Below are 18221 nucleotides of genomic sequence, written 5' to 3'. Positions count from 1 at the left end.
TTCATGTGTGTCTATTTCTATTATTATTTGATTAAATAAAAAATTAATTTTGATAAACAAAGTCATTGAACACAACTAGGTAAATGGTCTATGTTGCAAGATCAAAATATTTTGATCTAAATCTATCTCATGATTCTAGTTTAGTATTTAGTTATTGTTAATGATTTTTTCTTGTATTTATTGGCATAGATAATTTTCAATTTATTTAATTAAATACATTTACAAACCTTTTAATTCATGATTAGGATTTTTATGTAAAAAAAAAGTATTTGAAAAGCTTGCATATTTATTTTTTTATTAAAAAAAAATATTCAACCTATAATGAACCGCTTGAGCCTCTGGCTAGTAAAAAAAGTAAAGGAAGATGGTTTTTTTTATTGGTTACTATAGATCAAGATTTAACTATAATGTGGACTATTACAATGCTGCTAAATCAATTCTTTTTTAATTATTGAAAATTATTTAATGTTTACAATTAAATTATATATATATATATATATATATTGTAAAATAGTAATCCATGTGGGACCATAAAATGAGGTTTATATATACAACATTTTTTATATTGTAAAGTCACGAGTCAAATTTACAAACTCTTAAATTGATGTTACAATTACATAATATTTTTAAAAAGGTTGTGATTATTTCAAATTTTCAACATGTTTTAATCTAAAATAGGTAGATTTTATACATAAACAAATGATTAATTCAATAAGTTGATTTGTGCTAACTTATTTAGCTATTTAAAAAAAAAACAAATGCATAAATCAATGTATAATGCATGTTTAAAATTATTGAAAAAACTTAATTGACTCAAAAAAACTCTTTATATATATATTTTAAAAAATATATAAATGATTACTTTAACATAATTTTCTTAAAGATTAAACTCTTCTCAAGCTTTTATTAGATAATAATAATAATAATATATAAATGATTACTTTAACATAATTTTCTTAAAGATTAAACTCTTCTCAAGCTTTTATTTGATAATAATAATAATAATAATAATAATAATAATTATTACGATTGTTATTGCTGATATTATTATTGTAGAATAATTTCTTATATTATTTGGCTGGAAATAGTGGGAGGGCGAAGTTATACATACAATTGAATTATCAATTTATGAAATGGACTAATGAGTTATTACCCATAGAAAAATCAGGCAACTTGGCTTCCATAAAGAACAAAAGAAGAAAATTAGGAATGGGCAAGCACAAGTGCTGTCACAGGACACCTCGAATATGGCCGTCGATCTAATAAATCACATCTTTACAATTGGTTCTCACCAAGATTTGTGTCTGAATCTGCTCAAGCTTCTGCAGCACTTCTTCCATGTTAGGTCTTTCGCGTTCACTTGGATTTGTACAATGAACAGCTATGGACATTGCATTTTGAAATGCAGCTGAATCGTAAGCTCCATTTAGCCGAGGATCTGCCAAGCCACTCAAGCTTCCTTTTCTCAAAACTGCATCCCTTGCCTGTAAAGCATCAATTATACCCTTTTGTCATGATAAATGAAAGGTGGTTTATAGTGCAAATCATGAGCAAACCTCAGCAATAGACGTGGACTTTCTTCCTGTCATGATTTGAAGCAGTAGAATCCCAAAATTGAAAACATCATTCGCAATCTTCTCCTGTCCCGTTTTCTCCTTGGATTTGTAGCGTGACAGATTGAAGTCTGAAATCTTGGCTTCTAGTTTCTCATTCAGTAATATTTTTGTTAGCTGAGACACAATAGACTATAGTGTTAAGAGATTCATGAAAAATTATATTGTCAATGAAGTATTGACCCTCAACCTAATTAATAGCCAATCACCTTCATGTCTCCATGGCATATCTTCTTCAATGGATTGTGATGGAGATACCACAAGCCCCTAGCGATGCCTATAGATATATTCATCCTTTGCTGCCATGTCAAGATAGATGTCATGCGATCACCTGGTGGATATATATATATATATATATATATAATGAGTGTTCATTAAAAAAACACCACATGAAACTCAAAGCCATATGAAAAACACCGTGGCCCTGGAAACAAAAGATTGTGGGTAGCAACGATATTTTTCTTTCCCCTTAGGATTGTTTACGCTTTGGTTCTTTAATTTCTTCCGGAACCGGTACAGAATGGGTGCTTTTTTCACGAATTGTTTTTGTTTTCAATCTTATGAGCGTAGCCCGGAGCTCCTTCGTCCGTGTTAAAAGCAAGCAAAAGGTATACTAAAAAAAAGTCATTTAAGTTGGTGGGATTGGCTTGCCTATACCTGTACAAGACCCGACGAACTCCTATCTTCCTTAATTAAGAGAGACTGAGCACAGATAGAGAGCCGTGTGATAGGTGATTATCCAGCTCGGTTCGGAGAGCAATTTTTGTTTGGTCTGCGCTGGTGAATGGAAGCGAGAGTAGGTAAGTACTAGCAAGGTCACTCTAAAGAGACAGTCGAGTCGAGTTGAAGACCGCGTTCTTACCGAGATTCCACAAGATCCAGCACACAACAGGGAAAACAGAACAATGGCGTGACAAAAGATTCGGTACAATTTAGGTGCCCTTTTAGACCGAGCTGGTTAAATTACACCTGATATGCCAACCGAACTGCTTCTTCGAATTCGTGTCGAGCTTACACTAACCCAATCGACGAGGTAGGGATCGGGAGTGTGAGCTGTCCCGAAATTACCCCTGATTCCACAAGAAGTGCAGGGGTGCTGCGGAAAACATTAGCTCCTTAATCCATAGCGGGGCGCCTGATCAAATAATTGAACAAATCCTACTTGTTCAATCCCGAAAATTAAACACCAATCTTGTTATCCTACTATATGATATGGTTGCACGGGCTAGTAATTGAACATCAGTGTGAGCTGTCCCGAAATTAAGGGATGCGGAATGGTTAAAACTTTGAGATTTCTATTTGGAGTCCTAGGTTCAATCTCGAAAAAGAGAAGATGACGATTTAAGTTTAGAGAGAGTTAACCTACTATATGGTTAAAAATATAATTATTAAACCTGATCTGAATTTATAAACTTGGAATATGATTTGAGTCGGGTTTATTTTTGAACCGTCTAGAAAGTTGATCAAATCAAATATAAATGGAATAATCAGTAATTTAGATAACTTATTAACCTAAGCAAGACTTTACCAAGACTTTTTTAACTTTTATCTAAAATAATATTATTTTATTAATTTTTTTTTTAATAGATCCAGATTAACCTACTCAATTTATTATCCCAGTCTTGAGCTGGACCGGGCTACATCTTATAATCATGGATAGATGATATTTGAGAAAGATAAAAAAAAAAAAAAAACAATATTGATGTGTGCAATGACCAAGAAAACTTACCTAGAAGCCATGTTGCTAAATCACCATTAAGGCAATATTCATAGACCAAAGATTGATCTCCTTTATTGCAATAGCCAATAATGCCGACCAAATTTGGATGCCTTATTTTTGCTTTTTCACATATCTCATCAAGAAAATGACAAACTTCAACCCCTTCTTTAAGTCTCTTGATTGCCACTCTCATCCCACTAGGCATCATTCCAATATAGGTTTTCCCTGAACAAAATTTGTAAATCAAATGCATTAGGTGTTATTTTATTTTTTGGGCTTTTGTGACTGCTAATTATTATTTAAAATGCATAAAAATAAAGTGTGGATCATACCTAGAACGCCTTCTCCAATAAAATTTGAATTACCAAATGAATTGGTAGCTTTTGCTACTTCATCTTGTGAGAAAACGTAGAGATCACAACAGTTCAAGTAACTTACAGATTCCTCCTCCTGTTTTTTCTTAAGAACTATAATATCATGCAGAATTTAGTTCTGTTTGGCCTCATCAAAAAACAGGACTAGTGGAGATAACATCTATGGACATACCAAGCACTCACCTGATAAATTTTCACCAATGTCTTTGTCACATGCATGCTGTAGTTGCTTCCTTGTTAACTTGTAGAGAATTGGGGCTAAGAGGACAAAGATTGCTGCTACTATTATCGCAGAAAGGAGTTTCTTTGATTCCAGGAGATTCCCTTCTTGAAATTCATCAACCAAATTGGCCTTATAAATTCCATTATAAGTGAAGGACAAAAAATTTGCGTTATGTAAAATTGGAAATAAGAAAGTTCACCTCTTTTGCTAGTATTTTTAGGCCATGATGACTCTGAAATGTAGTAACAGGGGGGGGGAATGTGAATTATATATATATATATATATATATATATATATATATATATATATATATAAAATCCTCCATGTATATAGTAGAAAAACTTTGAGAAATCTTACCTATTTCACCCCATAAACAAGAAAAAATTCTTGGGATCGAGTTTGCAGAATCTGTAGCAGTGCTCAAAAGACTAAGAAGAAGAGCTTCCCCACAGTACTCTCCATTCGGGCTATCACCACTTTGTTTCAAGGCTTGCAAAGAACTTCTATATGACATGACACAACTGTAACAAGCATCATCATTGTAATTGCTAGTTGATAAGTTATTGCAATTGGATTGAAGGGCACTGAATCTCTCGACCCCAAGAAGATTTATGAGTGAATCAACATCTTTTGAGCATAAGTTTGGTGTCTTTGAAGAAGAGATAAAATCTTGGAGTTCACATGTCGAGAGGTTGGTCCTGTTGTGAAGATTTTGGAATGTTTTGGTGCAATCTTGAGCCTCGTTTAATTCAAGAAATATCGACCGAGACTTGTTAGCTCTTATAGCCATTGCTTGGAACAGAGATTGTAAAGCCGAGTGGCAGCACGACTGCATGGTTGAATCTTTGACGTTGGCTACGCCTAAGCACTCACTGTGTGCTTCATACGGGAACTTGTTGAAATCCAGGGAACAAGCACCTGAAAAAACAACAATGGAAAACTCATAAACCAATTAAAGATAATTTCTTTTCATCCTTTTTTTTTGGCTTACTTGTATAGCTAGTGTGAGGATTGCATAGAAACATGAAGAAGAATAACAAGAGATAGGAGATGGCCATTAGCTGCTTGCAATTGAGAGCTCTTTGGCTATCTTCTTTGCACTAAATATGTTTTGTGAATTGTGATTATACCTTCATTCCATTACAGAATGTCAGTCAAATATTAACACCCTCTAAGAGTTTCTGATGAATTCATTTTTTGTACTTTACTAGTCAGGAATGAATGTTTGTCGCTACTTATCATCTGTCTACAACTAGGCAAAAACAATGTGCAATTGACCTAGTCATCCAAATTAATTCTTTGTTGGAATAAGTTTTTCTTAAAGTGAAAATATGCACCTGCATCTGTGAAACGCAGGTCTGTTAATGTGTGTTTGGTAATTTGATATACAAGATGATTTATTTTTTTAGATTTTTTTACATCAATATCATGATCATAAAAAATATAAATCAATGTTTTTCTAGATGAAAAGTAATTAAAAAATATTTTGAAAAATAAAAGCTACTGCAGTGACTTATAATCAAGAAAATCTGTTCTTTAATTCCAAAATTATGATTTAGTCTCCTCATCTTAACATGGGAATGCTGCCCATTAACACCTTTTAGGTAAACAAGCTTGAGATTTGATCTAATCCAGCATTCAAGCTTGAGCAGCGTCAGGCTGCACACAATGATTTGGTCTTAAACAGTGCCTTGATCTTGCATTTTAAGTACTAACTTTTAACCAGAAAATAAATATAAAAAAAAACGATCTGTGATGAAGCCATTTGTTTCGAAAATAGGATATAAGGCGGCACGTACATGCCGTCCTAGAATATAATATCACAGCTAAGAAATTCCCAGAAGCTGCATGCAAGCGCAAATGCTAGCCTACCCTACGTGTTTTAAAGTTCATTCATTAGAGGAAATATCAACTCTTGCATTTCACAATTTCCTTGGAAGATAACAATACATGCCAAATGCTACTGGTTAATCACAAAATTAGTATAGTTGTTGTGCACTTTAAGTACTTTTGTTGGATTCTCGAGCACTCTGCTTGACTCATTCTGTAGCTCTTCTGCTACTGGCCAAACAACTAAATGCCATTAATCAAGTAAATCAAGGAGGAAGACCAGGCTTAATTCAACTTTATAACATCTGAAACAGCACTGGTATGATATACAAATGGTATGACGAAAAGAAAGCTTCCAAATTTTAGTTTTGTATTGTTTTCTAAAAGATATCCTTTCGTTTTTAATTTACTGAGTCACGGAGGCTCGATCTCAACCCAGAATTTTTCCCATCAATTTTTTTTTTTTTAGAGTATAAAAATGGATGTTATCACCATGGTACGTACCATAGTACTTCTGTCAATAATGAATGTTATCTATGGGCTCGAATTTAAAAGTATGTGGTGCAATATTATTTGATTTGCTATGAAATAATTTAAATAAGTAGAATATTGTTAATGATATTAAGATTCAAGTAAATTATTTCTTATTAATATTAACTCTAACACTTCTTTTTCTTACATCTACACATGCTAAAAACTACATAAATAGAGTAAATTACATTAATTAGTATAAATCTTTAGATAAAAAGTAAAATAGTTAGCAAATTAAATTCACAAATTATATATAATTATAGCTATAAGACTAGGCATGGACCCGTGGTTTTGCTTACAACGTCTTGGTGCCGTAAGCACATTTTAAGAAAATAAAAGAAATCAACAGTTAGGGTTATAACACCAACTGTGTTTAATAAATTAGTTTTATTTTAATCAAATGATAAAAAAAATATACAACAATAATAAATGGATAATTGTTTTTTTAAAAAATCATGATAACTTGAAAAAAAAAACTATGAAAGTATAAAACTGGATTAAAAAAATATAAAATATAAAAAAATAGCTTAAATCAACTTGAGGTAATGCGATAGACATGTAACATAGGTAATAAAGGCGAATCAACCCAGGTTAACCCATAAAATCTGTAATCTAGGTCATGAGATTAATTGGGATAACCTAATAGAAAATAATTAAAGAAAACCACAAAGATATTTTTTCTAAATAAATAAATAAATATCGAACGATGAAATTATAAAAGAAAATAAGTAAAAAAAATAATGACCCGCATTAATTTTTCAAACCTATAACCTGGATTATTAAACCGAAAGCATCATACATGAAAAAATAGTATAGCATAATCCCAAGCAAATTAAACTCTGAAGAATGAAACAGGGATAACAATTAACTACACAAAAAGATTTAAAAAAATGATAATTAAAAAAATAAGGGTGAAAATTGAAACAAAAAATAAATTAGAGAGCAATTAAAAATTTCTGATTTGAGGGTTAAATTGAAAAAAAAAATAATTTTAATAAAAAGAAAAAAATAAATGAATGAGGACCAAATTGAAAATAATAAGACATCATGAACTTGGATTGAAAGGTGAAATTGAAAACCAATAAAATTTTTATAAAATGAATAGGAAAAAAAATAAGGACCAAATTGAAAAGAAAACAAATATATGACAAATTAGAATTGAAGGACAAAATAGAAAAGAAAGAAAATTTTTTCAAAAGGATCAAGGATAAAAATAAGAAATTAAAAGAAAAGGAATCAAAGTAGAAATATATATATATAAAAAAACAACGAGTATAAATCTATAATTCCATGGGGATGAGAGAGAAAAGAAGAATAAAATGCTCACCAGTGACAAATCTCTCTACTACTACCGACATGAGCCATACCGGAGAAAGAGGACATGATTATGTATCTAAAACACAATGAAAGAGTATTTTTTTACCACAAGAAAGGTGCCGCACTCGCAGCCCAAAGTGCATGGTGCCTCCAACATGATGTACTTACCAATAACTCTTTTTTAAATAATATTATTTAATATTGGTTAGAAGACTATATAATGCCCTCGAAAAAAATAGCAAATAACCCAAAAAGCAACTTGAAAAGACAAAAATAACCATTTTACTAAATGCTTTTTTTTTCTTCCTTTAAAGGCATTTAAGTAATCTAACTATGTATTCAAAAATAAAAAACCAAAACTACACCTGATCTCATTTGGATTTTGTTTGGGTTACGAGTTAATACATTGAATCAATTGAGTTTGATCGATTTAACTTTTATCTAATTTAATATAGAACCTAACACAAGTTAAATTTTAAATTATCAAATCATATGGTTAAACAATGAGTCTAAAATAGATTTAGTGCTTGTTTGATAATGTGTTTTTAACTGTCAAAGTGTGTTTGCTTTAATAAAATATTAATTTAATATATTTTTTAGTGTTTTATAATGATTTTAATATATTATTATAAAAAAATTATTTTAATATATTTGTAAATAAAAAAATACATTTAAAAATACAGGCTCGATCGCGTTTAATAACGCCGGCAAAAACAGTTAAAGAAGACACGAGATACAGAGGCAAAGGGACGACGGAAAAATTAAAGCAAACGCATTGATTAGTCCGGTTGAAGCCTTCCTCGAAAATGATTAGGCATTTGAGAGAGAGAACATGCCCCTAACAACCTCTCATTGTTTGTCACCTTTCCCCGTGAAAGATCAATGGTGCCTGTTAGCTTTATTTTCTTGTTTTTTTTTTTTTAATTTCATTCTTTAAATCCTCCTTTTCTCTCTGTAGGATGGAGACAAGATCAATTATGGGATTCACCCCACATTTCCAAAAGATAGTTATGGCACTTGCTACAACAACTGCTATTAATATACAAATCATTGCTGACACTTTTAGAACTGGGAATTCCACCGGCGCTAGTCCCATCTTTTTTAAGGTTGTGCCTGTACTCCAACGCCACCTGCTCGAACACTTCCACCTCGAACATGTTTAACTTGAGCTTCGGTTTCATACGATCTCTAACGTACGCAAAGGGCAGTTGGTCTCTCGGGTTAAAAGCTTCCAGCTCGTTGAATACAAGGCAAGAGAATAGATTGCTATTCAGTCCATGCTGCCTCAGGATAAGAGCACTGTCTGGTACATCTGCCAAGAAGAACAGACGGAGGGAAGGAATATGCATCTTCTTTTTTATTAATAGATTGGTTCAGAACCCCAAAACGAATGCCAATTAAATTATTGAATTTTAATAAAAGAACAAAAAGAATCCATTTAAAATTTAATTTCTAATGGTTTGATTATTTATCAAGAAGACGGTATTTTTTATAAATAAAAGAATGCTTTGACATTTTAACGGGTACAATTTGTGCAAGATGATCATACTTGGGGTCAAGGACTCGTAATCACATGCACTAAAACAAGCAATATTTATTTATTTACAGAGCTCCATATATATGATGATGGGATTTTACGGCATGCGCAAGCATTAATTTAACTCTTAGGCGATTTCTTCTATTGCTTGAACGACAAAGTGCCTTCTTATAAATGATGCAAGTGTAAATATTACTCTTTTTTCACCTAACGCACTTTTAACTTCAAGTCAAAATTCATTGAGTTAATGTAGGACTCGCCAGCTTCTTCTTCTTTATCTGGTTGTCTTACGCCGAGTTGCCAACTCGCATCTATATAAAAATTGTCTTTTGTACCAAAAGAAAGCAAGGAACTCTACTTTAATTTCATTTTTTAAACCCACTTGCTAGATATGATGCCCTATAATGTCACAACATAAAGAATGAAAATGACAAGGTAGAGATCACGAAATACTAATGACAAAGCCCGACGTCCCACCTTGTCCAGCTTCTTTCCTTGTTGTCATTTAAGGGATTGACAAGGTGGACAGGAGCTACAAATTCCATAAATGCATGGCGGGCCTGCTTGTTTCCCTATTTTTGTAATTACTTATTTCTCTTATCAAGGCTATCCAATCGAATTGACAAGGTGAAACCTTTTAAATTCGCAGGTATATATTATCTTCCCTTCCTTAGTTCACACCTCAACCATTAGTTTCATCAATATTTAATTAACCTCAGATGAGAAATCCATACGCAGGTAGTCATTATTTGTTTCATAAGAACATTTGGTGTAGGAGGCACCTACCTCTCAATTAATGCATGACCCTCTACAGGGAAGACATTAATTATGGAGCTTATTTCTAAAGAGTATTTTTCAAAAGCTATAAAGGATCAGAAGCTTCAAGCCTAATTTTCCTCCACACTTTAAAAAGCCATGAAGGATCGGAAGCTTCAAGCCTAATTTTCCTCCGCACTTTAAAAAGCCATAAAGGGGCTTAAACGTTATGATGCATTGATATGATATTTCGTAATTAATGGCATTTGCAAAAAAAATGACGAAGCAAAGAAAAAAATTAACTTATGACGTTAAGAGTATGGAGTTTGTTTTGGTACCTGAGGGGTAGGGTTTCTTCGGTGTCCATGGCTGCAATCCGTTCTCACAATACGTCTCCATTTGATTTCTCAGACCATCAACATCCTTCCATTTCTTCCACCTAGCGGTTGCCAGCGCCTCTTCCATGGTATGAATAAAGAATGGATGTTTTGAAATAGCCATGTCCACTTTCTCTGACACAACCAAAGCATGGATCAATATCAACGGATCTACCATTAGTTGCAGCTTTGCATCAACCCAAATGCTAAATTTTGAGTTTGGAAAGAGTCTATGAACTAAATATTTGGGGATCACCCCATTCATAGCTGGATTATCGTACAAATCCTTGCTTGAGACCTTAATAATTCTCCATACACCTACATTGTATTCATGGGAGTTTCTTGATATGACTTCGTGATGGTCCAGTCCTTTTAGGGTAATATCATCCACAAACATGAAGAAACACACATTATCTAGAGTTTTGGATCCAAGGCTTTTCGGCTGCCTTATTTTGTCATGGTCATTGAAGATTGCTGAGACTACAACAACTCCGTGACAACTCTCCATCGCCATTCTATCTGAATCACACAAAAAAAAAAAAATCAAGATAACAAATCCCATTAATCGAAATTGATCACTCAAGAAATTGAATTTAACAAGAAATGAAATTTAGAACGAGAATCTTAATCCATTAGCCTTTAAAGGTTCATCCTTTATTTAATTTAACTCATTCCAAACAAAAATGAGTTCTTGAAAAAGATGCTAATTAAAGAACAACTGACCAGAATCACTGACCGGGAACCTCTGAAAGAACCCACAAGGAACCTCTACACTGTCATTTAAAAGATCGAAATAGGAAATCCTTTTCTGGGTACCGAAATTCCCACCAAAATTCTTACTGTTTCCTTTCATATACCGCAATGCATGGGAAGAAACTGATGAATTCTGACACAATTGTAGGATCTCCTTCAAAACCATCCAATAATCTAACAACAAAAACTACAACCCATTAATCAAAACATTATCACCTACCATTAAAACACATAATTCAATACAAGAAGAGCAAAACAAAACAAGATATGATGTAGTACCAGAGAAATAAATAGGGAAGGAGCAAGAAGAGCGATGTGTGGGAATCACGTACTTGTGTTCGCCATAAGAAGAAGGGTAAGAGAAGAAAGGAGTCTGAATTGGATCGAAAGGAGAGGATCTGAAGAGACATTTGGTTGGATAGATGGAGGTGTAGAGAGCTAGAAAGAGGGTGGTGATGAGGTATAACAAAGAGATACAGAGAAGTTTTGATTGGAAGATGAGAGGTTTTGACAACTTTGCTTTCCCCATAACCATAGCCGGCTTGAGGGCCAACCGACTCAAACAATGACTGCCCTTTATAGAATTAACTACGCAGCCTTCTCCCGTACCCTTGGAGTTACCTCTTAAAAGGTTTACATGGTATAGAATATTAGGTCATTTCCCTTCAATCATTTGATAAATAACGAGAAATTATAAATAAACAGAGAATGATTCGTTTTTACATAGAATTTTACATATTCAAATAGTTACTAGTGACGTAATTATTAAACCTGGTTTGGCGATTTTACTTTTAGTTAAAGTCAGATTTGTTTTTAAATTGAGTTGGAAGATGACTCGCTTAAATTTAGATAATTAAATAAATTAATCCACAACTTGATTTAATTAAATTCAGGTGACACTTCATCGGATTAATTAACTTGAGAATTATTTTTTAAAATTTTTATTTAAAACAATATACTAAATACAGTGTTTTTAAGGAAATGATGAGAGCTAACAATTCACATTAGATCCAGTCACCATAAGATCAGATCTAAGATCAAGGCCACCATCGTGCTAAAAGAAAAGAAGAACTCCGCAAGAAATGAAGCCCTAAATTAAGGAACTTTCCAAAAGAAATCTTACTTCCATATTCTTATATAGCTTAATAACTTGTCGAGATGCCTGCGCTATGCTACGAGATCTAAAGCCAATTCTAGTATAAGAAAAAAAACATGTGAGGTTTTTTTTTTCATAAAATGAAAAGCTTGAATTGAAAATTGAAAATCAAACTCGTGTGTTTAATAAAATTAGTCTATTATCATAAACATTAATAAATACTAAAAAAAAATCATTAATGATAAAAAAAAAAACCACGATATTAAGAGATATATGTAAATAGAAAAGCATGACCTCATGTCACGTCATGTTATTTAACATCTTTATTTAATTATATGATTTTAAAAAAAAATTAAACCAAAACAAAATAATTTGATAGTATAGCTGGTTTGCTTTTTATTGATTTGGCTTTTTCCTATGATATGTGGTCCCCTGCATTGCATGTTCAATTTAGCGGGCCCAAACACGACCAATCACCCCACTCAAACCCAATCTGGCTCTTAAAAAAATTTTAAGCAGTTAATTTTTTAACATTTTCCTAATCCAATCAGGTCCAAATGTAAAACAACAAATTGTCTAAGGATAAAGTTGAAAAACAATTAGAGAAAAAGACCATATTGGATCGAACCTAGTTGGATCGAACCATACTCGGATTAACTAACGAAATTCATGATCTAGAACATAAACACGAATATAATGAGATAACTTGATTATAACATTTGTTCTTTTCTTTTTCCTTTTCTTCTCCTCTCTAATTGGGCTTTCAGCTTGGATATGATGAAATCTAGGATTAAAATTGAAGAGTTACCAAATAATTAGAGACAAAGAAAAATTGGTGATGGCGACTTTTTTTAAGGGGCGGAGAGAGGCGATCGATAAGATCCAACATGGCTCCAGCAACCCATTCTTCTCTCGGCCTCCACATGTGATTCCTTCTCCACTTACCTATAGAAGGACTTAATTGTTTTCTCAATATCAAATTAGGTCCTTGTTTTTCAATTTCTTTTCAAGCAACAAGAACCATTTTTTTTCAAAATCGAGCATGAAGCAAATGTTAGGTCATGCATGTTACAACCACCCCCAAACAATTAATAATAAGCAAATTAAAATAATTCATAAGACTCGGTGCGAAAAAAAAAGAATGAAAAATAATTAGTCAAGGATAAATTTTTTTTAAAATATTCAAAATTTGAAATAAAAAAAATATGAAAAAACTTAAAAAAACAAAAAAAATGTTGTGGTTGACCATGTTTTGTGAGAGGCTCTACATAGAAACGCCATGCAATTTAGTTTTTTTTTTTTTTTTCTTAATCTTAATCCCTTGATGCGTGAAAAACTTAGCTGCTTGCGGAGAGCTATTAGGTGCATCATACATGCCAAATACGCTTGCAATGAATAATGAAACAAAAGCGATCCATACATTACAATCCTTTATATGAAACTAAGTACTTATAATGTATTAATATTTTTTTTTAAAATGGCCAAAATAATGACAGAGAACTTGGAATTCACAACAAAGTTCAATTTTAACATTGTGTGGTCTAAAGAACAAAAAAAGGACCAAATCAATGACTAATTATAAAGTAACCATCGATCTAGGAACCTTAAAAGGAACCAAATTATCACTTTTGACCAAAACAATTTAATCCGTGAACCAATTGTACGTTGTTGTGCAAAAAAGGTGTACCAAATAGCAGCAGCACAGTCCTAATTATAAGGTTTATTTTTCCAGGACCTGCTGCTGTATATATTTCCCTCAAACGATGCACAGCACTAAAGGTGAATTTCCCAGCATTTGTATAACTTACATACACATATTATATAAGCTATGCTTTCCCTCTAGCTATATATATATATAGCTATATATACACACACACACACACACACACACACACACACACACACACACGTCTCACTTCCACCTATTACATGCCAAGAGTTGCATTGTTTTTAAACCCTGAGTGTAAATACGTATCGAATCTTTGAACTTCTATATAAGTTTGGGTTTCTTTGACCATTTCATGTCAAAAACAAATGTAAGTCAGAAACGAAATTCATAGAAATACTTGAGAGTTTTTATTAATTAATTAATTTATTTATTGGTGGTGGAGGAGGAAAATGAATAAGACATGCTAATTGCTTATTGCATTTAGTTTTGTCGACATGAGAGATCTATACCTATTTTCCATCAGATTTTATATAAAGATTATTTAAGATTGTATGACGAGGTAATTTACTGCTTAAATTTAATATTTTATTGTTGTTTCTTTGTTTTTTACACTATTAATTAGTTTATTATTTTTTAATGTCAACACTGACAAAATCTTAATAATATTCTCTCTCGATTACTATAAAGAAAAAAACGTTTAAGATCTTAAAAATTAAAGTATAGAACTAGCTAATCAACAATTTTATTAAGGTTAACAAATTCCTTTAGTTTTCAATATTCAAAATATTATCAAAACAACTTTCATACATCAAAATTACATCATTTACATACTTTAAAAAAAATTAAAGCATTAATTTTAATTTATTCCCTTAAAGTTTAAAGCAAATCCAGTTTCTCTTTAAGGTTTTGATGATGTCAATGCCCCTCTTAAAAATTTCAATCATATATCGAAGTTTCCCTTCAGGTTACTTAAATTAACATAACAAAAAAAATTAATCCCTAAACTTTTAAAATTTAATCAAATAACACCCCTTTAAAATACTTTGATGAGATCAAATATCGTATTCCTATTACGTCCAAATAACACCACTTATTTTTAATAAAATGAATTAATGTTGACACTGAAGTACATGCAATGCTTAACTCATTAAGGAAAAACATAAAATAATTTATTTTTTTATATCTTAATGATATATAGGTCAATAGTTTAAATTAACCTTTTATTTGCATATAATTTTTTAGTTCGATATATACATATTATGTTTTTTTTTTTTTTAAATATAAATGATGTGTGGTATTATTTTGATATTTTAATCAAACGTGGAGATTTATATCATCAAATTACTTGTAAAATGTTTTATTTGATCAAATTTTAAAAGTTTAGGGAATAAAAAAGATAAGAGCTGGAATACAGATTAGGATTCATGCATGGATAGATCTTATTCCGGAAATTTTTTGTTTTTATTATAAATACTTGCAAATATCAGACACAAATTGCATTATAAGAGATTTTCACTCGTGCAAGAATTTGGTTTGTAGGAATCACAGCCACGCATGTGTTAAGGATGGTGCACGAAAGGGAAGAGGAAGAGGAAATGGTAACGAGGAGGCAGCGAGGAAGGAGCAAGAGTCGAAAGGCTAGCAGGGCTCCTGAAATTCTACCAGCAACAACAACTGGCAGACTTCTGTTTATTGGCAGTTAGCAGTATAAAAACAAGGCCACAGACCGACTCTTGAAACCCTCTTTCTTGGTCGGTCCCTTTGTCTTAAAACCAGAGAGGACAGGTAGGATCCATCCCTTCTCTCCTCTCTCATCGTTGCATTCATAGTCTCAAGCCCAGAACCAGAAGGCAAAGGGCAGATGGTGCCTGGTCAGAGGTACTCGTGTTACATTCTGGGATAGAATTTCAACTTAATTTTCAATACAATAAATGTAGGGTTCAGCATTAATTATTATTGTTTTTTTCTTTTCAGCATCAGAAAAAATTTTAATTAAGAATTAGAAAGATAATGTTTGAAATATATATATATATATATATATATATAGACACACCAATAAATTGTAAAAGTAATGGTCAACCTTACTTAAAAGCCTATACAGAGACTTAAATTTTCTTTGTAAGTAGAGAAACATATTTAATATCGTGATAATTATATAAAAATTAAAATAAATATCCCTGAGAAAGGTAATCATTAACATTCTAAGGGAAAAATTTTAGTTAAAATTGTTTTATCTTATTCATTTTTTTTTTTACAGTAACTTCTTTTAATGATTAGCAGTATGGTTTTTTGAACAAAAACTAATAATAATTAAAAATTATATTCATCAAAATTGTAATAACTTGAATCAAAGAGAAATAAAGTAATTTTTTTTAATCAAAAACACTCTTTCCTTGTTCATGTTTTTTTTTTTGTATTTTTTGGAAAAATGTTTTATTTTATCAAAAAAATTTGTTTTTTAAATAAAAACTTATATATATATATATATATATATATATATATATATATATATATATATATATATATATATATATATATATTGTATTCTTATTGAATATTATTGAGCAGATTTTTTAAAAAGTTCTACATATCAAATTAGTATATATATTTATTAATTAATTATAAATATTATCTTAAAAATCTCTAATATTCTTGAAAACTATGAAATAATTGGATCATTATTTAAATATCATTTTAATAAATTTATTTTTTATAAAAAAATTATTGTACAAGAAAAGCAAGGATATAATAACAAACAGAACTGACATGTCTAGGCCTAAAAGGAAGGGTCCATGCATGTGGGCCAAACTAATAAGCCTAGGGATGCATAGAGGGTCAAACTTGTGCGCTCGACTTCTATTTTTTTTTAACAAAGAGTATATAACATGTTCTCAGTTCTCTGTTCTATTTTTTATTTTATTTTGTTTTTTTAAAGAATGAATGATGTGTCATTCACATTGATTAGAATTCCAGTTTCTTTGAAGGCTTAAAAATTAGGGTTCGAGTTTTTAGATATTAAAAATTTATTTTCAACTTGTAAGCACCTGAAAATCCTAGAAACCTAGTCAAACCTGTTTTTAACACAAAAACACTCTTTGATAGATCTAAAAGCCAAAAAAAAAATAACCAAATAAAAAAAACCTTCTTATAAGCACCCAATTTTGTTATTTTTTTTTAAGAAAATGAAAGCTCTAGACCATATTTATGGAACTCCTCTTATTAATACAAACCCATTAATATATTAAGATCGGTCATTTTCTTGACCAAAACATGCATGACTGATCTCATTCTCTCTCCTCTCATTATATAATAACTTTTTCTTTCATCTCTCAATACTCAAGATTAAAATAAGAAAAAAATAAATTTAGGATGGAAACGTAGAATATTAAAACTTTAGGGGTCAAATAATATAACAATTGAAAATAGTATAGTGGAATGGACAATCGTTCTCTCTATGAGCAAATAACACACCAACTGAAAATAACACAGTACAATGGAGAACCATGGGGGGGGAAAAAGCCAAACAAAACACAAACTGAAAATAATTCGGTGCAATGGACAATCGAAAAAAAGAATCGCATGAATTGGGAAAAGGAACTGAAAATGACTCTTTTCTTTCCAATGTCAGTTTTTTTCCCAATTCATGCAATTCTTCTTTTTGTTCATGAACAGTGCGAAAAAAAGAAAGAAACGGGGAAAAAGAGTGCATGAACCAGAAAAGAAAAGAAAAGAAAAAACTTCATTGGTCACCTAAACAATGCAATGAATAGTGAAAACACCCAAATCTTTTAGTTTCGTTAGTAATAGTAACAGTAATTTATCTAGTTGAAGTTCTTTGTAATTTAGTTCTTAACTGCATTGGAATTAAAAAATTCTATAGATAAAAATCTGACAATGTATCTATCTGATGGCTTCCCTTCAGTATCAAGTGCTTTCATGTTCATTTATGGTAAATCTTCATCTTATAATTTCCTTCCTTCTGGTTGAGTCGTTTCATCCCTGTCCTCTAGTTGAGCTCTGTTGTTCCTTGACTTGGGATCACTTGGATTGGAATCTCTTTCACCCTCGGCTGATGAAAAGAGTGGAAAGGAAATTGTTTAAGCCCAGGAAATTACTTGAAAGAAAGCTTGAAAAGTAACGTATAGTGGAGGGCTGCAAATTAATTTACTTAATTATTGGACTTGAAGTTTTCAGACGTTTTACACATGATGTGCTTTCAAATTTCATTCAAGTTTGGAGCTGGTGATGTGAATTTTGCAAAGGCTCCATGCATGCTCATTTATTTACTGTGAGTCTACGTTTTGTGATTCCTGCATATTTGCTACCTGTAAAACCAACATATTCTCCCCATGTTTATGAGAAGTTAACTTATGCATTTCTTTACCACTATCTCAACATGAAAAACCAACCTTTTGGGGGGTTGAT

At 31.5% G+C, this 18221-nt stretch overlaps 2 protein-coding genes across 5 annotated transcripts; both read right to left on the bottom strand.

Moving 5' to 3' along the window:
* Nucleotides 1-1259: 1259 nt before the first annotated feature.
* LOC7489447 (probable serine/threonine-protein kinase PBL7) lies at nt 1260-4988 on the bottom strand. Its single transcript, XM_024589573.2, has 8 exons — nt 4922-4988; nt 4288-4848; nt 3891-4031; nt 3666-3800; nt 3343-3558; nt 1823-1890; nt 1557-1730; nt 1260-1484 (listed from the first exon to the last, which is right to left on the bottom strand). The coding sequence occupies exons 1-8, from the start codon at nt 4986-4988 to the stop codon at nt 1260-1262; spliced, it is 1587 nt and encodes a 528-aa protein (XP_024445341.2).
* Nucleotides 4989-8365: 3377 nt separating this feature from the next.
* On the bottom strand, nt 8366-11693 carry LOC7493401 (probable hexosyltransferase MUCI70). Of its 4 annotated transcripts, none has more exons than XM_002324505.4 (4): nt 11311-11693; nt 11002-11205; nt 10240-10797; nt 8366-8920 (listed from the first exon to the last, which is right to left on the bottom strand). In XM_002324505.4, the coding sequence occupies exons 1-4, from the start codon at nt 11564-11566 to the stop codon at nt 8580-8582; spliced, it is 1359 nt and encodes a 452-aa protein (XP_002324541.3). In that variant the 5' UTR covers nt 11567-11693; the 3' UTR covers nt 8366-8579. The 4 variants fall into 4 exon arrangements, with proteins under 4 accessions (XP_002324541.3, XP_024445665.1, XP_024445664.1 ...); XM_024589897.2 differs by having other exon boundaries at nt 11364-11502; XM_024589896.2 differs by having other exon boundaries at nt 11002-11218; nt 11364-11492.
* Nucleotides 11694-18221: the final 6528 nt, after the last annotated feature.

The sequence above is a fragment of the Populus trichocarpa genome, chromosome 18 (genome assembly GCF_000002775.5).
Source record: "Populus trichocarpa isolate Nisqually-1 chromosome 18, P.trichocarpa_v4.1, whole genome shotgun sequence".
NCBI classification, from domain to species: domain Eukaryota; kingdom Viridiplantae; phylum Streptophyta; class Magnoliopsida; order Malpighiales; family Salicaceae; genus Populus; species Populus trichocarpa.
The sequence above is the reverse complement of the archived record's forward strand: the minus strand, read 5'-3'. Positions and strand labels throughout refer to the sequence as shown.

Excerpts from the sequence above, each read along its gene's own strand:
- LOC7489447 (XM_024589573.2), bottom strand. The coding sequence starts at position 4,988 with ATGGCCATCTCCTATCTCTTGTTATTCTTCTTCATGTTTCTATGCAAT. Across the intron at positions 3,801-3,890 it reads CATTGGTGAAAATTTATCAG|TTCTTAAGAAAAAACAGGAG; the intron begins GTGAGTGCTTGG and ends ATGATATTATAG. Across the intron at positions 3,559-3,665 it reads TATTGGAGAAGGCGTTCTAG|GGAAAACCTATATTGGAATG; the intron begins GTATGATCCACA and ends AATTTTGTTCAG.
- LOC7493401 (XM_002324505.4), bottom strand. The coding sequence starts at position 11,566 with ATGGTTATGGGGAAAGCAAAGTTGTCAAAACCTCTCATCTTCCAATCA. Across the intron at positions 10,798-11,001 it reads GTTCCCGGTCAGTGATTCTG|ATAGAATGGCGATGGAGAGT; the intron begins GTCAGTTGTTCT and ends TGTGTGATTCAG. Across the intron at positions 8,921-10,239 it reads GAAGAAACCCTACCCCTCAG|ATGTACCAGACAGTGCTCTT; the intron begins GTACCAAAACAA and ends TCTTCTTGGCAG.